Here is a 22047-nt window from a genome sequence, read left to right as displayed (position 1 = left end):
ATTCCCATTTGTTCCACACGAATTAACAGACATGGGTAGCGTCGTGGGCAGGAAGTCTTGGCATCAGCTCTCCGGCACACGTTCCTCTCCGTATAGGATTATTGCCATATATTTTAGCGAGGTATTTCCAACACTCATGACAGTCCTTTCCTGTCTGGAAATGAAAGAAAGATTATTCCCACCTGTTAGTACCAAGAAATCTCCCTTCGTGTCGTAGAAAATATAGTAAAATTCTTCTTCGCCATTTCTGGGCCCATTGTTCATACAAGTAGCCGTACAATGAAGCACTGAACAAATATTTACTTACTGTGTTTGCCCTCCAGAAAAATCACCGGTTGCCATGGCAAGGACCTATCCTGGTTATAAAATTTTCACCAAGTGAAGTCTTCTCTCCTTCCTGGTGCACATGTCCTCCGTGTCTGCAGTTTCCCCGCAGCGGTGCAAAATGATTTCCTTTCTTATTTCAAAACTAGTGTTTCTTCATATCTTGGGAGGCTTTGAAGGACAGAAAGGGGCATGCGTCTTGCTCCTGCACCATGGCTGTAGTTGGTAATGAGCTCCCTCAGCAACTACAATGATAAAAATTTAAGTAAATCAGAGCACAGATTCCCCTGTTCCCAGCTTTCCACACATCTATGTTACTGGGTTTTCTCTAGCAATTTCTGTATTCACGGGCAACCAGAATTTGCGGCGAAAGAAAGCAAGCTGGTAAGGTTGAAGTAAAAGCTTTCCTATGGAAACAACAGAGTTGGTTTATAAAAGACATATTTTTAAAAAAATAAAAGTCATTTTTATGTTCGCTCGGAAAACGTGTTCAACTCTGCTGTGGGATCATCTGGTTGCATGTGGATAATGTGTTAATTAAAAAAATATATGACAGAAATGTCTGGTTCACCCCAGAAGCTGCTTCGTATGCTAACAGACTCAGCTTGTGTTTGCAAAGCACGACTGCTTTATTGATGAAACCTTCGGCAAACGATGGTCATATCTCCAAGTCCCTTAAGCTTGTTGTTTATGTTCCATTTTTCTTAGAAAAAAGTCCGGTGGAAGCTAAGTTACCTTGGCTGAAACAAGCCCAAGAACTAGAAGAGACCAGAATAGCAACAGAAGAACCAACGTGAGTCCAGGACCTTCCATGGGAGTAATCGGGGCATAGCCAGCTAACATGATATATGTAACTTTTGTACTCATTGGAGTACAATGATAGATTTCAAATCCAAATGACCTGAATTTTCAGACTCTAGAGAGCTTGAGCTGGCTAGAATTCTTCTTCCTTTCGCAATTCAGCAGTCCCACTTTGGCAGTATTTGTGAGAAGCACATAAAAGAACAGTGTTTGTTAACTCAAAGCAGACCCAGTGGTCTGTTACAATTAAGAGATTGGGGCTAAGCACTATGTCTAGATTAACACATGTGATTTGACCAAGGACCATGACAATATTATACAAGTAAATCAGTCATTCCACGGTTAAGACATGGCCCGTCTCAACCAAACCAGTTCCGTTGAAATGCATCGGGGTGGCCTGAGTCATGACAAGGAGAAATCCCAGCCCTGCTCTGGCCTGGACCAGTGGGAAGAAGATGGTGCTATGTATCTTAGAGCCTAGAACCACCGCTTTTAACTATGCGATCTTAGACGAGTCTTTAATTTTCTGTGTCTCATCCTGTAAACGGGCGGGTTGGACTTGATCTCTCCGGGGTCCATTCCAGCTCAGAGATCCAGTGACTTCTGTCCACATGCGACTTGGCAAACCCAGAGTGAAATGGTGTCAGTGGGAAAAGAATGGAGAGCACGTCAAGGAAGCCTCTGGGTACGGAGGGGCAGGGACCTGGAGAGAGCAAGGGGTCAAGGTGCTCTGAGGTTTTTCATTCAAGAGTCTAGAAGAATGACCGCGCCAATGGTAGCCTCAAGTCATTGGACAGGACAGCTGATCCCCTGTCAGACGCGTCACGTCTGTGGTGCTGACAAGCTCTGTACCAAGAGAGCATTCCCAGAGTGTTGCACGAAAAGGGTTCTTGAAGGTAATCAGGTCATATGGTCAGTCTCCCACTCAGAGCAGGCATTTCTCCATCAGCACCTTCTGAGACGGGCCAAGCCCCATGCCTTGAGAGACAGCTCATTCAACCTGAGTTCTACGCGGGATTTTTCCCTGGTTGAGCTAAATAGGCCTCTTTCAAATTTCTGCTTTCTGAAACAGAAAAGAAACCCAACCCCCCTCCCCCCAAACCCCACATCTATGCCTCCTCCCATGTGGCAGGTTTTTACAAATTTGAAGAAAGCTGGATCCCAAGGGTGTGGTCTTTCCCAAGCTCATCACTTGTAGCCTTTTCCAGTGGTTTTCATGTGTTGTTGGATCTAAAAACCAACCACATTGCTGGTTTCGGAACTTGCTCATCTGTCAGTGTCCCTTCCAACTGGGCCCCAGCCCAGGGAGCCGCAGGGGAACGTGGATTACTTCTTCTATGTGAGAAGGCACCATGCCTCTAGTGATGCGGCTCAGGAGAATTGGCACGTCCCCCATAGGATATGGCGCAGAACCATTGCACATGGACTAGCGTCGGGCCTGGAAGTGAACCCAGAAGAAACTATAGATGCTGTGAGGTGAATGACCCCAGAATAGCTGACTGAAGAAGAGAGGGGTTCTGGGCTCACGACAGTAGCGCGGTGATCTAGAGGAGGAGGGGGATTGCAAGAAGTTGGTGATGCAGGAGACGGAGTAGTGAGCAGAGAGAGGAGACCCAAGAAGGACCATGAATGTAAAGATCAAGTCAGTAAAGAGTTTGAGGAGGGGTGCAGATCTCCCAGAAAGCCAAGGGAAAATGATGCGGACCAAGAAGAACACTATCTAGATGGCCAAGAGGGTCTTTTCCAGTTAATTTTAGAGTAGCGTCATTCAAAGGGGAGAGAAGTAAACCTTGCAGAGATTTAAGACGTGAATTCCCAATTAGAAGAAGGTGGGTGTTTGAGTACTGAAAAAGGAGTGAAGAGTGGTAGGGAAGCTGATGGCAAGAAGTGGTTCTATGGGTGTTTGATACTTTTACAGTTTTTTATTTGAAGTTAGGATGGCCTTAACTATATTAAAAAATCATAAGATCTGTAGACAAGTCAATTAACACGTCTCCACCTCCCAACTGTACAGGAAGGGTGTTAGGCTCAATACTACCAGAAACTTCTCCCTACTCTGATCTCCTGTGATTCTTTTTTTTTTTTTTAAGATTTTATTTATTTATTTGACAGAGAAATAGCAAGAGAGGGAACACAAGCAGGCAGAGTGGGAGAGGGAGAAGGAGGCTTCCCACTGAGCAGGGAGCCCGATGTGGGGCTCAGTCCCAGCACTCTGGGACCATGACCTGAGCCGAAGGCAGATGCTTAACAACTGAGCCACCCAGGCGCCCCGTGATCTTCTGTGATTCTGTAAGGGAGGGAACCTGTGGAAAGAAAGAGATCTGAGACAGCTAGAAGGGAGTGTGTGGTTGTCACGCAAGGAAGGTTTTAGAGTTCTCAGTCTAGAACAATGCATCCTACCGGGATCTTCTGTCCCCAGAACACACCTGGATTATAAGTGCTACTCCTCCCGTGCATGCTGTCTTGGTTAATGGGGTTGGTGTCCAGTTCCCTAAACCACAAGCCTGGGGTCACTCTCGCCTCTGTCTCATTCTTCCCTTACATATAGTTAACTACTGGTCGTGCAAGTTGTATCCACTAAAACCTGTCTCTGTTCCAGCCCCTTCTCTCTGTTCCTACTACCATCCTGTCTAGGTCCTGAGCTCAATTCCCTGGACACTTGGAAGAGCCTTCTGATTCATTCCCCACTCCCTCCCCCAACCCCGCCATCTCAGAGCTCCTGGACAAGTCTAGCTAAGGCCCAGATCTAATTCTTTCTTTCCAACGTTGAGAATATTCCCATGGTTCCCCATCATCCAAAGATTTACACTTGTTCCCAAGGCCAACCAGACTTTGTGGGGGGCGTCTCCCTTCAGGGCCCCCAGCCTCCTCCCTGAGCCCTTCCTTGTTTTGCCCCGAGTGGGACGCCGCAGCCACAGTGAGCTGCTGGTCGTGCCTCGCCCACAGGAAGCTCCCACTCACCCCCACCCCGTTAATAACGTTTTTATCAGAGGACAGCTGACACAATGTTACTTTGGTTTCAGGTGTATACCACAGTGATTCTACAAGTTGCTACATTTTGCTGTGCTCAGCACACATGTAGCTACCGTCCGTCACCACACAAGCTGTTGGGACACCCCGACGGTCCCCTCCTGCTCTGCCTTCCGTCCCCGAGGCTCGCTCGTCCCACCAGCCTTTCGGTCCTGCTTCCTCCTCTGGTGGCAATGGGGGCCACCTGTCAAAGGCTTTTTTTTTTTTTAAAAGCATTTTTTTCAATTATAGAAAATTTCAAGCTTATATAAAAGAGGAGAGGCCATTATAATGGACCCCCATGCGTCCATCATCCGGCTCTAGCCATTGTCAGGCCACTCTCTGCCACCAACATGGGAGCCGGACTCCAGATAGCATAGCCGTTCACTCGTCATATCGCAGGATGTGCCTCTGAAGGACGAGTGCTGCTTCTCCTTCTACTGCTGCTTCTCCTTCTACTGCTGCTTCTCCTTCTACTGCTGCTTCTCCTTCTACTGCTGCTTCTCCTTCTACTGTTGCTTCTCCTTCTACTGCTCCTTCTACATCTACTGCTGCTTCTGCTGCTTCTGCTTCTGCTGTTTCTTCTGCTTCTGCTGCTGCTGCTGCTTCTCCCTCTTCTTCTCCTTCTCCCCCTTTCCCTCCCCCCCTCCTCCTCCACCACCACCTCCTCCTCTTCCTCCTCCCCCTCCTTCTTCATCTTCTCTTTTCATAGTCGCAATACCATTTTGAATCCTGGTCCTCACGTCACTGCCATCAGAATCTCTCGTGATGCTCCTGAAATGCAGATCTCTGGTTCCCGCAGAGCCGCCACTGGGTGGGGAGGGGGCTTTGTCACTAGCATATATATTTTTTGGCTCTGCCAGATAACTTGTATTTATTTACTTATTTGGTGGTAAGACGTGCGTGACATAGGTGGAGGAGGATGAAGAGGCACAGACTTCCAGTTATAAAGTAAATCAATCGTGGGGGTGGAAAGTGCGGCAGAGGCAATGCCGTCACTATTTTGTCACTTGGCATGGTGACGGAGGGTGACAACCACCATCGTGGGGATCGCGTCGTCATGTCTAAAACTACCGACCTACTCTGGCGTGCACCTGAACCTGATAGACTGTCATATATCCGCTCTGCTCCAATTTCAAAAATGACCGTTTCAACCATTCCTAAGGGTGCAGGTTTGTGGCATTAAGTACACTGACCTGGTTGTGCAGCCAGCACCGCCCCCCCCCCCCCGAGCTGCTTCATTTTCCCCAGCAGAGACTCTCTCCCCCAGAAGCACTAGCTCCCCTGTGCCCCACACCCTTCCCCCAGCCCCCAGCCCCGCTCTTCTGCTGTCCCTCTGCAGGAATTTGTCACCAGCATTTTTAGCAAGTGTCCCGGGTGACTTGGGAAGACATTTCCAAGTCTCAGAGCCCCTGGATGGGTCGTCTGTAGGGTCCTTTCCACAGTCTGAAAATCCCGTTCGTTGTACTGAATCAGAAGGGGCAATGTCATAAAAGCTACCATGGGTTCAGGCCAAACCTGCTCTTGCTACCAGTGCACCTGCCTGGGCTGCTGGTCTCCTCCCCTTGCTCCCCTGAGCAAAGCCAGCACACCCTTTCCTCCCGAAGACACCACCCGTCTCTCTCCAGCATGGAAGACTGAGCCCCCGGCACCTGCTCCGCCCCTGAGGCTGCTCTCTCCCTGATTCCTCTCTCCCTCTCTCCCTCTGAGGTCTCTATGAATTTTCCTTTATAATTCACGCTGCTGGCAGGTTCTGGCCTGTCCCTGGCTGTCTAGTGTGAAGTTTATAGTTTCCTCCACCCCTTCTGACTATTCATTCCCTCGATTTCCCAACAAAACCGCAGCATACCTCGGCTTCCAGTTCATCCTTCTGTAAGCGCTGTCTTTTGTGGTTTGGGGATGCTTGCTTGTTGACAATGAAGGAGAAGGAGAACGTAGCGCTATTTCCGAGTCCTCGAAGAAAGCCTGCCAAACCTGCCTGGAGAAGATAAATATTTCTGCCTCTGTGGTTTGCCATGGCCTGAGCTTTGAGTTTACACAGAGAGTGGATGTTCAAAAGCTTTTTTTTTTTTTTAATTAGGAAAATAAAAATTATAGCTTATAAAGCTACGCCAGGAGAACTGTGATTTTGACCTTTCATAGCTTCCAGCTGTGGAATGTGTTGACGGTTGATACGATTCATCGTGGTTTTAAAAGACCTTCCCTGGAGACGTCCTTGTTTCTCTGGGATTCGAGATGCTTCTGCAGGCGCCTTGCCCCTTCTCTCGTTTTTCATATGTGAAAACCAAGGAAACAGGACAGGGTTGGAACACTTTGGATGTGTCCTTCCCCGCGAGTATAGCTTCTCCCTTTGGGGAAGATATATTTGCTAAAACCAGATTATGTCGTCTTGCAGGCATCTGTTTTTCTCAAAATGGTCCTAAGAGCTAATATTGAGGATTTCATTTGTGCCCGGGGTCTGCGTGGATTCATGCATTTAATTCCAATGATTTGATTCCAACGCCCCGTGAGGAGCTGTTGCTGTTCCCCTCACTCTAGGGGTGAAGGCACCGAGGGACAGAAAGACTAGGGCTTCGTCCAGCATTTCAGAGCTGTAAAGTGGTAGAGGTGATTCGCTAGGCTCCAGCTGAAGCTTAGGTGACCTGAGTGGAAGCTTTGCCCATCCCTAGGTTGGTCTAATAAGGTAGACAGAGAGTTTAGTGGTTATATCACTGTCCTGTGAGGTTTAGGGGGTCAGGGGTAGCTTCCTGGGAGGGATGGTGCGTGAACTAAGGTCCTGAGAGGCACGTGGGTGTCAGACGCGATTGAGTGCTGGCCAACTGGTCTACAGGGGCCGTGCCTGGCTGCTGACTACTGAGTGTGGTGGGGGTCTTGCAGCCTACGGCGCAAGGGAGCAGAGATGTAGCTGGAAACACAAGCACGTCTTGGAGGTCTTCATGGTTCACTAGGGAGCTTAGACATCATGTAGAGGTAGCGAGAGGGTTGTAACAAGGGGTGTCATCATGATTATGTTTTAAAAAGATCTTTCTGGCTGTCTGCAACGTGCTGCTATCACTCACCATGACAAAGACAAAAAAGGGAAAAGACTGTATCCAATCTCGAATTGCCCATCTCTAATTGTCTAGACAGGGACACATCTCTGGGGTGGAATTTCCAGGACAGAAGACAGGCACATCAAAGGCCTTGAATTTCTATGGTCAGATTTCATTCCAGAACGTCAGTACGGGTTTGCCTGTCCACGGCAGTCCTGGAGCCCACCCTCTTCCCCACACCTTCATCAACATGGTGAAATGACCTTTTTTTTTAAAAAAAAAAATGCTGTTTCCTAGTACAGTTGGTTCTCAAACAACATGGGTTTGAACCGTCATGGGCCCACTCACCGGCGGATCTTGGCGGTATGGCACTGTAAATGTATTTTCCCTTCCTACGATTTTCTTAGCAACATTTCTTCCCTCCAGCTTACTTTATTGTAAGAAGACAGTATGTAATTCATGTAACACACAGATTAGGTGCGACTATCTGTGTACATTATGGGTGACGCACCGGTAGGCTGTTGGTTACGAGTCTGGGGAGTCAGAAGTTACACATGGATTTTTGACTGTGGGCAGGGAGTGAGGAGGGGGGTCGGTGCCCCAAAACCCCAAGGAGTTCAAAGGTCAACTGTACTTTTCATGTTTTCACGGTTTACATGTAACTTTGATCTGGGGGGAATGTGGTATGTGGTGTCTTTCCCAAATAATTAACAAGTTGCCCAACACTATCCAGCAAATAATTTGTCCTGCTCGTGCTGATTTCAAAGTGCCTTTGCGGTGTGAATGGGGCACCCCATGGCTAGTCCCACAGTATTGGGATTACTGTAACTGTTAGTCCTTTTTTCTCCAGGCTGTGCATGGGCTCTGTAAGCTCTGCAATTGTCATTCTTGTGTGACATGCTTCTGCCTGTCCTCACCTGACCTCCCGTAACAACTGGAGAGTCGTCTTGTCTGTTTCCAGCCTCTCCCCCACTCAAATTGGATCAGAACCGCATTTGTTTGATAAAATAACGAAAGGGAGAATGAACATTTTACAATTTGGAGTCTTTCCATTCGGAGGCACATGCTGTTCTCTCCAGTTAACCTGGTCTCTGGGGTTCGAATCCCCTCAGTGTTTGGTGGTTTTAATCGAGTGGCCTGCATTTTCTTGCAACTCAGTTTTCTTACATGTGTTAAGCTTCAGTTTTTTTCCTATCTGTAAAGTCAGGACGAAACGGTACTTGTTCAAAAGGTTGTTCTGAAAATTATATTCAAATAATACAGGTACTGTTCTTAGCACGGTTCCTGATGGCCGACAGCAACAGCAAGTGTTGGCTGAGCTCCGGAAAACCTGCTGATGTTAGGATAGATAGATAGATAGGGACTGTTTTATTGAACTCTGATTTTTTTTAAAATCTTCAATTAACTTTACTATCTCCCATAGTTCTCAAGTCATCATCAAAGAATAACTTCATTTTTTTCATTCCTAAAATTTGTACTGGACTTTTTCCTTTTCTTATCCCATTTCGTTATTCCTTATATTTTTTTACATTTCTTTAAGATTGTATTTATTTATAATATATAGGAGATATATAAAAGAGAGAGATGGACTATGAGTACAAGCCAGGGGAGTGGCAGAGGGAGAAGCAGGCTCTCCACTGAGCAGAGAGCCTGAAGTGGGGTTCGATCTGAGGACCCTGGGATCATGACCCGAGCTGGAGGCAGACGTTTACTGACGGAGTCACCCAGACATCCCTAAACATCCCATTTCTATTGGTGTCTCCATTTTAAAATGGATGGGTTGACATAGCTTGCTTTATTACCAACCTCTTTCAAAATTCCTGATGTAAAAAAAATTTTAGCTAGGTTAGAAAATTCAAACTTTTTAAATCGCTTTGGCCACAAACTAAGTGGTTAATACACATTTGCCAGCTTGGTTCTGTAGGTGAGGAGCCCAGCCGACTCAGCCAGTTCCCCTGTGCTGGGTCGCCAAGCCAGAATCAAGAGCCTGAGCGCCTCTCGGGAGGCCTTGGGGAGAAGGTGCTTCCAGGCTCACTCATGTCGTTGGCAGAATTCAGTTCCATGCAGCCATAGAACTGAAACCTCCACTTCTTTACTGGCTCTGAGAGTTGTTCCTACCTTCCAGAGGCTGCCTGCATTCCTTGGCTTCTGGCCCCGTCCGTCTCTGGGCCAGTAATGGCGGGTTGAGTGCCCTTCATGCTCTGAATCTCTCTTGCTCCTCACCTGCGTCTCTCCGACTCCAGCTGGAGAGGCTGCTCTGTTTTTAAGGACTCACGTGATCAGGTTACCGTGCTAGGACAGTCTCCTTATCTTGAGGTCCATAATCATAACCCCATCAGCAGAATTCCTTTTGCCATACAATTCAGCATATTCATAAATTCTAGGGCCTATGGTGTGAGCATCTTTGGGGCAGCCGTTATTCTGCGTCAAGCTCTAGGTTTTTATGTTCATCACTTTTTATCATTGTTTTCCTGGAAGACAGTGTGCCTTTACGAGCTGTGGTTTAGACACTTTTTAATATTTTTTTTTACATATTTTATTTCTGAATACTTTTTCTGTTTGTCATGGGTCAGAACATCCACCTACAGAATCCAGCTGTCTTCAATGTCGGGTTACTTAGGTTCTCTCTCACTTTGTCTCTACAAACTGCCATTTTAAAAAGTCCATTTTGGGGGTGTCTGGGTGGCTCAGTCAGTTAAGTGTCTGACTTGTGATTTTGGCTCTCGTCATGATCTCAAGGTCCTGGGATCGAGTCCTACATCGGGCTCCCTGCTCAGCATGGAGCCTGCTTCTCCCTCTCCCTCTGCCTGTTGCTTCCTCTACTTGTGCTTGCCCTCTTTCTGTCAAATAAATAAATAAGTAAAATCTTAAAAAAAGAGAAAAAGATGACCATGATTTGGCCAGCTCCCCCTGCTCATGCTCTCTCTCTGTGCCAAATAAATAAATCGAGTCTTTAAGAAAATAAACAGACACACAGACCTGTACTCCTGGGGATAAAAATATATGTTTATAAAAAATAAAAAATTAATTTAAATTAAAAAAAAAAAAGAAAATAAACAGACAAACAATAATAAATGAAAAATATTTAAAAATCCACAGAAGAAAATCATCCTAGTTTATGCATAAAGGTTGAGTTGCCATAGCTGTTTTTGGGGTTTTTTTGTCCTCTGAAATCACTCATGGCTAATCTGGATAGCGCTAGCATCTGATGTTTAAGAGGACCCTTAAAAGGACCTCTGAAAACCAACTTGAAACATGCCGGGAACCTTAGGAAAGCCCCGGAGGCAGCCTTCATTTGCCCTGTTGGGAAAGGAGGTGTGAGCTCTCTTGCCTGCTCTGTATTCCATGAGGGTTCTGGATCACAGGAGACCCAGGAGTTCAGCCTGAATGAAAAACATCTGCTTCCCATTAAAGCAAAATCCCCACTTTTAAGTTTTTATTACTAAGGAGAGAGGAGGGCAAAAAATAGTGGCCATAAATGTACAGTATGCACACGGTGAGAAAATCCAAACCTTTTCAAGCTACGGACAAGAAAGGGAAGCCTCCGCTTTACACTCCAGACCCTGACATATGCAATCGCTTCCAGAAAAGAGAGATGATTCAGGAATCAGCTTTGGTAGACATATGTCCCATAAATATAGAATTACAGAGTGCATACACTACACATGCGCATGTATACCTTTCTGTGTGTATTTAGACAAAAGATCATAGCATATGAACTACCCCATACTCACTTCATTTAACGAAGAGGAGGCCAGTCCTGCTCAATTAATACATGAATCCTAAGCGGCTCCATGGCCAGCACAGAGCCCCACCTGGGGCTCAATCCCACGTCCCTGAGATAGTGACCTGAGCGGAAATCAAGAGTCGGATGCTTAAAACAAAAAGACTTTATTTGAGAGAGGGAGAGAGAGAGAGAGAGCACACGCGCGCACGCACATGAGCAGGGGTAGGGGCAGAGGGAGAATCTCAAGCAGACTCCCTGTTGACTGTGGAGCCCAACTCGGGGCTCGATCTCAACACCCTGAGGTCATGGCCTGAGCTGAGACCAAGAGTTGGACGCTCAACCGACTAAGCCATCCAGTCACCCCATGCCCACCTCCTTCTTTTAATTGACCTCATATCGTTACATTGTATGGATATCTTATCTTAAAATTTTTAAAAAGATTTATTTGTTTATTTTATAGGAAGTGGGGGGAGGCAGGGGGAGAGGGAGAACCCTAAGCGGCTCCCTGCCCAGCGCAGAGCCCCACCTGGGGCTCAATCCCACGTCCCTGAGATAGTGACCTGAGCGGAAATCAAGAGTCGGATGCTTAGGGGTGTCTGGGGGGCTCAGTGGGTTAAGCCTCTGCCTTCGGCTCAGGTCATGATCCCAGAGTCCTGGGATCAAGCCCCGCATCGGGCTCTCTGCTCCGCGGGGAGCCTGCTTCCTCCTCTCTCTCTGCCTGCCTCTCTGCCTACTTGTGGTCTCTGTCTGTCAAAAAAAAAAAAAAAAAAAAAAAGAGTTGGATGCTTAACTGCCTGAGCCACCCAGGTGCCCTTTCCTCATCTCAAATTTAGTCAGGCTTTTCCTTTCCAGTTCTATGGGGGAAACATCAAGGAAAGAAAAGAGCATTGTGCAAATATTCTAGAACGCCTCCAACCCGGGAAGTCGGGCGAGCTCTCTCCTGGCCTGGAAGGGTTAGGGCAGGAATTCTCCACTAACAGTTTTCAATACAATAAACAGAATTTGGAGGGCTTACCGGTAGCTCTTTCCTGGTCTCATGCGTAGTACTGGGATTTCATTCTGCTGACGACTGTGTCATTGTGGACAACTGTGATGATGTCTTGTCTGGGGAGACACAGCTGGGGACTCAGAGAGACCCTTATTACCCTATCTTTCTGAGATTTCGAACATTAAGCCTTGGAACTACATCTTCGTCATTTTCTGAAGTGACTTTGTGCATTATCCTGTGTGTAGAGGTGTGTATTCTCATAAACATAGGAAACGGTGCACACCATACCTCCCTCATAGCATTTATGGTATACACGTGTTCATACAACATAGTCTTTGGGAGAGCTTTGCAGTAAATGCACCCATTTAACAGGACTGCACCCACAGTTCCCTGACTTAATCTATACTGAGCTCTTCCTTGTCTAGCACGGGGGAGTGTCTCGTGATGTAAGAGTTGCTTCAGGATATCTTACGTACCTGTATCCCTCCTGAATCTATGCTTTTAAATTCAGTGCAGGAATCGGCAAACATCTTCTGCAAAGGCCCGGACAGTAAATATTTTAGGCTTTCTTGGCTAAAGAGTGTCTGTTGCAGATTCCCAGCTCAGCCACATAGCACAAAATCTAGCAGAATTTATGCTGTTCACAAAAATGTTTTCTTTCTTTCACACCCTACCCCATCCAGTTAAAACCATCAAAATCATTCTTAGCTAGTAGGTTCTAGAAAAACAAAAGAGCTGGAATTGACCTGTAGTCATAGGTGGACAACCTCAGGTTCAGCAGATAATAGTTCAGGGTCAGAAATAAATGCTTTATTCACCTAGACGGTGGAATACCCAAGATATTTTCAGGAAGATGAAGTTCCGTGTATTTACACAAACAGAAGAGGATATGAAAGCATCATTGCTCTGCCGAAAACATCTGTTGTCTTGTAGCTTAGCTCCTAAATATTGAGGGTTTAATAAAAACCCTGCCAGTTAAAGGATAAGCTTGATAAAGGTTAGATGAATAAATATTGATGAGAAGTCTCCACATTATAAAAGAAATCAGGTTAGAAATTATCACTGTGGAATGGCATCTGGATTACCAAATTTTTAAAAAACTAATGATAATTATTTTTACTCTATTTATTCATTTATTTATTTTTACTGTTATGTTAGTCACCATACAGTACATCATTAGTTTTTGATGTAGAGTTCCTGATTTGTTGTTTGCATCTAACACCCAAGGTTCCATGCAATTTTAAATATTTATTTATTTATTTGAGAGAGAGAGAAAGAGAGACAGTGCGTGGGGAGGGGCAGAGGGAGAGCGAGCGAGAGAGAAGCAGACTAAGCTAAGTGTGGAGCCAGACGCAGGACTCGATCTCACAACCCCAGGATTATGACCTGAGATGAAATCAGGACTCAGACTCCAACTAAGCCAAGCAGGGGCCCCCTGATTTTCAGGATATTATGCAAAGGTCACAGCACAGAACTTGAGTTATAGAACAGATGCGAACATGCAGTGTATCTCTAGGGATAATTCTGTTTTTAATAAGATTCAAGGGGCACCTAGGTGGCTTAGTCAGTGGGGCATCTGCCTTTGGCTCAGGTCATGATCTCAGGGTCCTGGGATCGAGCCCTGTAACTGGCTCTCTGCTCAGCAGGGAGCCTGCTTCCCACACCCCCTCTCTCTGCCTGCCTCTCTGCCTACTTGTGCTGTCTCTCTCTGTCAAATAAACAAATAACATCTTAAAAAAAAAATAAGGTTTGAAAATGTGTTGATGACATAATTGAGCATCCGTGGAAGTGTAGCATTTCTAATGTTCTGACTCCCCTCAGAATGAAGTCACTTTTTCACCTCAGAGAATGCTTCTCTCTCCTCAGTGGCCCAAATGTAACGGTTGTGTGTCCCCCACCCTCCACCCTGGTTTTCCGTAGGTTCATTCCAGAGCCCTGGTCAGCCTGCAGCACCACGTGCGGCCCGGGCGTCCAGGTCCGAGAGGTCAAGTGCCGCGTGCTCCTCACGTTCACGCAGACGGAGACTGAGCTGCCTGAGGAGGAGTGTGAGGGCCCCAAACTGCCCACCGAGCGGCCTTGCCTCCTCCAGCCGTGTGACGAGGGCCCTGCCTCCCGCGAGCCGGACGCGTCTCTCCAGGAGGACGGCAGGATGACTTACCACTGGGAGTATGCCGGCTTCACCCCTTGCACGGCGACATGCCTGGGAGGTACTTGACTCTCCCTCGGGGGCAGTCCTGTCTCGTGTCTCTGACGGCTTGAGAAATCCCGAAATCGCGCGGGCCCCAGATGCAAGTTAGAAAAGTCGGAAGGAGGGGAAGTCGTTTGAATAACTGAAAACCTTGCCGTTTCTTTCTTTCTTTTCCATCACGATTATCCTCTAGAAGATGAAGGGTAGTGGGATTGCATCCTGGCCAAGAAAATGGTGTGATCCTTTGGTCCTAGCATTTGCATAAGTGAGATGGGAAAGAGGCTACTGTCTAACATGAAATAAATAGGAAACTGCAGGATGGATAAATGGAGGCGGTCTTGCCTGTAAACCAGTGTTCTGAGGTGAGGCGGCCTGGGATTGTCTGGTGGTGCCCTGTCAGGACTTATCCTCAGAATATAGTAAGTTCATATGGTGCCTTGGGCCAGGAGCCAGCGAGGAATGAGCCGATGACTGCGGTTCACGTGGGTGCGTGTGGAGTCGCGTGCGCGGCCAGTGGACCTGCTCGGAGTAGGGGCTGGGGGGCCTCAACCGTGTGGCATTGGCCCCAGGGTTATTGAACATTCCAGGATCCTAGAAGGAGTGGATGAGTAGAGAGCAGGAGTCCAGATGGCCCTTCTCCAGGGCCGTCTTTTGGAAGGAGATAGAAATAACTGGAAAGCTAGATCGTCTACTGAGGTGAAGGTGGCTCACCCAGTCAGGAACCCCGGACACGCTGTCCTTGCACTCCGCTGGCTGCAGTGGTAGGAAGAATACAAGAAGCTGCTGCCTTTGGAGGCCGTTGGGTCAAGGTCATGCCCCCCTCCTCCTGGTGGTCCTGAGCTCATTACTTGGAACGCCCTATCGGGTCTTGGAGCTCATAGTCCCATCACTGTGCCTGCGCCCCTCACGCTTTGTTCCCCAGGCTCTTACGTAAATTCCCGGTCCTTCCCATCCAGTCTCCAAGACCTGATGGTATTTGTCTCTCTCCTGTCGTAAGTCAGCCTCTGAACCCACCTCTCCTGACACAGACACCTGTGCTCTGACTTTGCCAGCCTGCAGCGGACGAAGATGGAGTGGTAGATGTTCTACCCCCAGGCTTCTGCGAGGCGGCTGCTTCCTTTCATATGGACTAATGCACACAGAATTTGAGAAAAGAACCCTTAGCTGTCCCTGCGTTCTCTGTGCTCTCCTATTTGCTTCCCCCGGTTTTTAGAAGCCTACCCAACTACCAAGGAATTTAGATTTTCTTATTCACCTGGACTCTTATTTGCTGCCAGGACATGTAATCTCAGCCACACCTGTGCTGCTGCCCAGAACTCGACTCCTGCTGAGTTCAGGACCCTGGACACCACCCTTGTTGTAGCTTGGAAACCTTAACTTTTTTTTTTTAATTAAAATTCAACTAATTAACATATCTTGTGTTATTAGTTTCAGAGATACACTTTAGCGTTTGGTCAGTTGCACGTAACACCCAGTGCTCACTACTTGAAGTGCCCTCGTTAATGCTGTCACCCAACTACCCCATCCCCTGCACCCTTCCAGCAACCCTCAGTTTGTTCCCTAGCGTTAAAAATCTCCTGTGGTTTGTCTGCCTTTCTGATTTCATCTTATTTTCTTTTTCCCTCCCTTCTCCTTTTGATATGTCCTTGGCGATAATAGAAACTGGTACTTTCTTGATGAGTCTGGAGAATCCCTCTAGAGGTTGCTATGATGTAAGAATGGTCCCCTATTCAACCGCAGTTATAGATGTTGGAACTTTCTTCTACGTTACTGCAAAATGTCAGCTGTCTATACCACTTCTGAACCACCACATTCCTGTAGTTTCACCAGAAGCCTGGGTCTTTGTCTTTTATTATGAGAGCAGAAAAGAACTCTACTATTGCTGGCATGTCCTCAAATCTGTTAATCTCAAGTTTTGTTTTGTTTTTTTAAAGAGATTTTTACATTTATTTTAGAGTGAGGAGGGGAGAGAGTAGCAGGGGGAGGGCCAGAGGGAGAGAATCTGAAGCAGACTCTGAATTGAACGTAGAGCCCGGTGCAGAGCTCGAAACCACAACCTTGAGATCACGACCTGAGCCAAAATCAAGAGCCAGATACCTAACTAGTGGAGCCACCCAGGTGCCCCTCAAGCTTTTGAATGTTGACTTTGGTAGAATCACTATTTTGTCTAGTACTCTGTCATCCTTGGTTTTAGTTCTTTCCCTGATTGGAAAGCCCCCCCCCCCCCCAGTTTGGGAAAGCACACTTGTTGGGTCCTTGGGACTAACAGAGCAGTTGGAGATGCCCAAGGGAAAATGACCAAGTTAATTCTGATTCAGTTGGTGGAGTCTGTTAGCCCTCGTCCTTGAAGCTTAATGCCAAAATGTTAGACTCTGCTACTGTCTTGTGTACCAAGGTGGCGCAGGGTCCACCTCCAGGATGGCTGAACCCATGGGAGTGACTTTCTTTTTCCTTTGTCTTTCTGTGTTTTGGTTTTTTTTTTTTTTGTAATAGCTCTATTGAAATGTAATTCACATACCATCCAATTTATGCATTTGAACTATACAATTTGGCGGATTTTAGTATATTCACAAAGTTGGGCAACATCATCATAATCAATGTTAGAACTCTTTAACCCCCAAAGAATCCTGTACCTTTAAGCACTTGTTCCCTATTTTTACTCAAACCCCCATTTTCCCTGCCAGTGGCAGCCTGTGGCAGCCACTAATCTACTTTCCGTCTACCCTGGACACTTCCCATAAATGGAATCACATAATAGGATCATTTGTCTTCTTTCACTTCGTGTAATACTTCTAGCTGAAGTTCCTCCATGAATCTACTTCATTCCTTTTTTTTTTTTAAAGATTTTATTTATTTATTTGACAGACAGAGATCACAAGTAGGCAGAGAGGCAGGCAGAGAGAGAGGAGGAAGCAGGCTCCCTGCTGAGCAGAGAGCCCGATGTGGGGCTCGATCCCAGGACCCTGAGATCATGACCTGAGCCGAAGGCAGCGGCTTAACCCACTGAGCCACCCAGGCGCCCTACTTCATTCCTTTGTATGACGAATACTATTCTGCTATGTGAATACACCACATTTCATTTATCCATTCATTGGCTGGAAATATGGATTATTTGCATGTGTTGGGTGTTGTGGATACCACTGCTGTGATCCTTCAGGTACACATTTTTATATGGACATATTTTTATTTCACTTCTCTTGTGTATATACCTTGGAGTAAAAGACTGAGTTTTGAATCCATTTAACACATCCAGGTTTTGTGAAACTTGGATAATCATGTCTCTCCTCATTGGTATTGAGGCCTTTGGGGACCACTGTGAGAAGGGAAACTGCCTTAAATGTCAGAAGTACAGTTCAGCACTCAGATGGTTGGTGTGATGTTGCCCATTTATTTTCTGATGTCACTTCGTGAACATGGGAGGATTTTACAAAATCCTTTTACATTTTACAAATTGTGACAGAGGTCAGCTTGGGAATCTTTCAGTACTCAGTTAAACAGCAATTTAGCCTTGTGAAGGTGCGTAATGTTGTTTAATCCTAGAATAATATCATTTACATGAACCTTGGATGTCCACTAACCCGAATTTCATAGTTAGGGAAACTGAGGCCCAGAGCCCATCACACGGTCCAAAACAGAAAATAATTCTCACCTTTTACAGAGGTTTGGTTGAATGGTAAGTAGATACAATAAGCTTCTTAACCCGGCAGAAGTAATGTTTTTAACTCTGTGGGCTCAAACTTAAATTTTCCTCTTAAATAGATTACTAAATTCTGTAAAACTGAAGGCCCAATGCTCAAAACCCAAATCCTCGATAAAGGCAGGGAACCGCTCGTCTGTTCTGTGCTAGACTCGTGGCTCTAGGTTCTGGGGTCAGCATCAGGATAGAAAATGAATAGGACACCGTCCTTGACTCGGTGCACCTCAGCTCTTGGTTATTTTCCTCGACTGTCTTGACGGCGCTACTTAAATACAGTGATACTCGCCTCTCTGTGATGCATTTCAGTGGCTTTTGGAGGCTTAGCCTCTACGAGTCCTCCTGGCCTATGGTTACAAGCGTCGGTTTTAACCCTCATCCTGGTCTGCCGTAACTGAATACCACAGGAAAATAGGATTTCCCCAGCACCTGGCTATTTCCCCAACATTCCTGTTTCTGATAGAAAAGTAATATATGCAAACTGCAGATTTCTGAAAAGATAAGCCTTTCGTTACATCTTGACAATCTGTGTACTTGCGTCTTCTAACTTATCTTCACATCATACAGAAAATCAATTAATCTATTCGTCAGAATTGCTGATACTTGAGAAGATTTCCTGAATCTGTTTTCACACGGGAGTGGCAACAGAGAATTCTTTTTTTCATTCCCAAAAGCATGAAGAATGCAGACATATTGAATTTCCAGCTTCCAGGGGACACGTGTGTATGTGTGCAGCCTTGCGTGTGCATGTGTATGTGCGTGTCCATACACACAGATGTCCTGGAAGATCGGCTTGCCTTTCCAAGGACCCCCACCCCCCACCCAAAGGTTTTTCTTTTTTTCCCATAAATTTTTTAATTTATTTTTTTGCATAAATTTTTTAATTTATTTTTTATTTATTTTCAGCATAACAGTATTCATTATTTTTGCACCACACCCAGTGCTCCATGCAATCCGTGCCCTCTATAATACCCACCACCTGGTACCCCAACTTCCTACCCCCCGCCCCTTCAAAACCTCAGATTGTTTTTCAGAGTCCCTAGTCTCTCATTGTTCACCTCCCCTTCCAATTTCCCCCAACTCCCTTCTCCCCTCTGAAGGTTTTGTAACTTACTACATCCTAAACATTCCTCACCAGAACATTTGTTTGTATTTTATGTTATTTGTTGCACTTACCACCTTCAATTTTTACCTTCCTTTTCTCTAACCGCACAAGCTAGTAGCAGATTGCATGGACTTGAAGCCTGGTCGCACTTTGAGCCTTAGCTCTGCCGCTCTCTTCCAGCCACTTATATAAGTTTGTAGAGGCTCATTTTTGTGAGATGCAAAGAGCTATGCCTCCTTCATGAGGCTGAAGGAAAGGACTGAATGTGCTTATTTAACAAGGTGATGTAGGAGAAGTGCCTAATCACAGCGCGTGGCACGTAGTCTATGATAAGTGTTAGTGGGATGATTATTTGATTATAGAATAATAATAGGGCGTTCTTCTTCTAATGCTCCCATTTTTTTCACTTTTAAAAGATCTGATTTTCTGAGCTCCTCTTAAAATATCTACTCATTTTCGAGTCCATTCTTATGAATTCTCTAAGTAAAATAATCATCCGTAATGAAAGATGGTTTCATTTTTCCCTTTCAAATAGTTATTTATCTTATGTAAGCGTTATGTCTCATTGCATCCTCTGGGATCACAAAAACAGCGGTGAGCAGTGTGGGCAAGGCCAAGCTTCGCTTTGTCCTGAAAGGGGCAGGAATCTCTGTTGTTCTCAAAAATAACATTCTACAAATAGTGGTCGCATGTTTCTTTGTGGTAGGCGCTGGGCTAGGTGATGGTGACTCCGTCATCCCTAACTCACATGGGGGGGGAGTGCTGATCACATAATCCCACACATGTATGTAACTCACAGCTGGTGATAGCAAAAGAGATACATGGTGCTAAGAAGGCATATAATAGACTTGACCTAATTAGGGAAGTCAGGGGAAGCTTCCCTAAAAGCAATGACACTGGAACTTAAATCTGAAAGATGAGGAATTCGTTCAGCGAACCAAAGAAGAGCAGGTGGGTGGCAGGTGCATGGTCCGTCCTGGGAATGAAGAAGGCAGGTGCAGCCGGAACACTCCGGAAGACGGCGAGCTGACGCCGGGGAGGAAGGCAGGGGCCGATGACTGTGTTACGCAAAGCTGACTTGGTTCTTGATCCCCAGATCAAAGGGAAGCCACTCAGAGAACCAAAGTGGGAGTTACAGGATCCAACTTGTATTTATTTCAAAAAGGTGAGCCCAGATGTACTGTAAAAAAAAAGGGGGGGGGTTGGAAGGGATAAGAACAGATGTAAGGGAGGCTGTGGTAAGAAGCCGTTGTCTCATCCAGGTGAGGGCTTGGCGTTTGGTGGTAAGGATGCTGGAGATGGTGGACGGCAGATGACTTAGAGAGACGGGTCGGAGGCGGGAGTCTGTGTGTGGAGGGGGTGAGGGGGAGTGAGGTGGCCAGTCCGAGTCTGGATTCTTCTCTGGGATGACGCGTGCTCCCCGGAGGACCACTTGGGCACAAGGAAATCACGCGTTCAGTTCCGGATGGAATGACTTCAACATGCCTTCGGACTTCCCCCAGTAGGGACGCTAAGTAGACCGTTGCACGCGTGAATCCGAGGCAAAGTGCGAAGATGTAGCTGGACATAGACATTCACGAGTCATCTGTGTGCGGAGAGCGCCGAAGCCGGGGTAGGAGCGAGAATCTCCAGGAAGAGAGCCGGAGGCCGCTGGTGACTGAGAGTCCGCTTTGACAGGATGGAGGAAGGAGCCACGGGTGACTACATTAGAGATGAAAAGAATAGATACTTTGGGGGCAAAATTAGTGATGAAGACAGAGAAGGCGAAAAGGCTAGAAGGCATCATGGGTTGTGCGTGTTGTGTTCGTCAATGACTGAGTGGCTCGGGGACATTTACAAGGAAGTGAGAAAGCTCCAGCGTGAAATCAAAAGGCGAAGTCATCCACAGGTTTCCTGGGAAGATGGAAAGGAGAGGAAGTGACCCACGGGTAGAGCTCGGTCTCGAGATGTGGAAGAGGCAGCTCCTAATGGAAACAGGCCAGGCTTCTCTGTGTGCAAGAAGCAGTGGGTCTCTGTGCCTGATGGCAGGAAGTTCCTGGTGCTTTTGTGTGCGTATATGTGAGCGCGTTTGTGTGTGAATGATTTGGGGAGCGAATGCAGCAATGTGGGAGGTCACGGCACACTGCTCTTACCCGGCTGACTACAGTGGGCTGGTATAGGATCCGGTATAGGATCCGGGAATGGCATCGCACGTGTCGGTGTCCCCCGTTTCACAGGGCGGAGTCCAAGCACGGCTCCCCACAGGGGAAGGGGGATGCTGCAACCCCAGCCGGCCCCTGGGGCTCCTGCTCGCTCGCTCCGCACGGAGATGCGCTCCCGACACGGAGGGGTCGCCACCGCTGTCTTGTTCTCTCCAGAGCTCTGAGTCCCGACAGGCCCGGAGCTGTCGTCTCTTCCAGCCAGTCTAAGTGCAGGGGTGGCTTCCTGTCAGGCTCCAGCAAAGCCTGGGCTGCGTGTCACGCTCCCCCCCGCCCCCGGGTTCTACAGCCCGTACTTGCCACCGCCGTGCCTGCGATGCACTCACAGACCTCCCCGGTCTGCGGGGCTGCAACCTGGGCATTGAGCAGTGGAGAGGGAGGAAAACAGACTCACTGTTCTGTTCAGGGTGGCCCGGGCAGGTGGTAGTACAGGGCCATGTGCTATGAAGTAGCGACATTCTCTTTCCCTTGAACAGATGCCGCCGTCAGTGTTGTAGTCGTGGTATCACGAATCGGAGTTTTCCAGACCTCCCAATAGCGTCAAACGGTTTATGTCACGGGGCACCCAGGGGGCTCAGTCAGTGAAGCGTCTGCTTCAGCTCAGGTCAGGATCCTGGGGTCCTGGGATCGAGCCCCATGTCAGGTTTTCTGCTCAGCAGGAAGCCTGTTTCTCCCTCTCCCTCTGCCTGTCCCCACGGCTCATACGTGCTCTCTCTCTCAAATCAATAAAGAACATCTTCTAAGAAATGTTTATATCATGGATGTTATTTGTTTAAAAAGTTTGAAAGCCCTGGTTCTTACCCATTCCTGTTTTCCCCTCTTGGACGGGACTGAGGCAAGAGCATCGTGGCTGGGTCTTGGACGTCATTTTCAAGACCCACCCCCCACTCCTGGTTATTGTTGCAGTCAAGATCTTAATTTTCAAGTAATTTCCCTTATTTAGGTTTTCTTGGGGGAAAAAAAAGGCATCTGTTTCATGAT

At 47.0% G+C, this 22047-nt stretch overlaps 1 protein-coding gene across 3 annotated transcripts in view; it reads left to right on the top strand.

The window, feature by feature from the left end:
• The window catches only part of ADAMTSL3 (ADAMTS like 3), a 336446-nt gene that overhangs the window by 217792 nt on the left and 96607 nt on the right, over positions 1-22047 (top strand). For all 3 annotated transcript variants that reach the window (XM_032341952.1, XM_032341950.1, XM_032341951.1), the window contains exons 15-16: positions 1033-1117; positions 13802-14088. In XM_032341952.1, coding sequence (XP_032197843.1) covers positions 1033-1117; positions 13802-14088 — 372 coding nt within the window. The remainder of the gene's footprint in view (positions 1-1032; positions 1118-13801; positions 14089-22047) is intronic.

The sequence above is a fragment of the Mustela erminea genome, chromosome 5 (genome assembly GCF_009829155.1).
Source record: "Mustela erminea isolate mMusErm1 chromosome 5, mMusErm1.Pri, whole genome shotgun sequence".
Classification (NCBI taxonomy): Eukaryota; Metazoa; Chordata; class Mammalia; order Carnivora; family Mustelidae; genus Mustela; species Mustela erminea.
The sequence above is the reverse complement of the archived record's forward strand: the minus strand, read 5'-3'. Positions and strand labels throughout refer to the sequence as shown.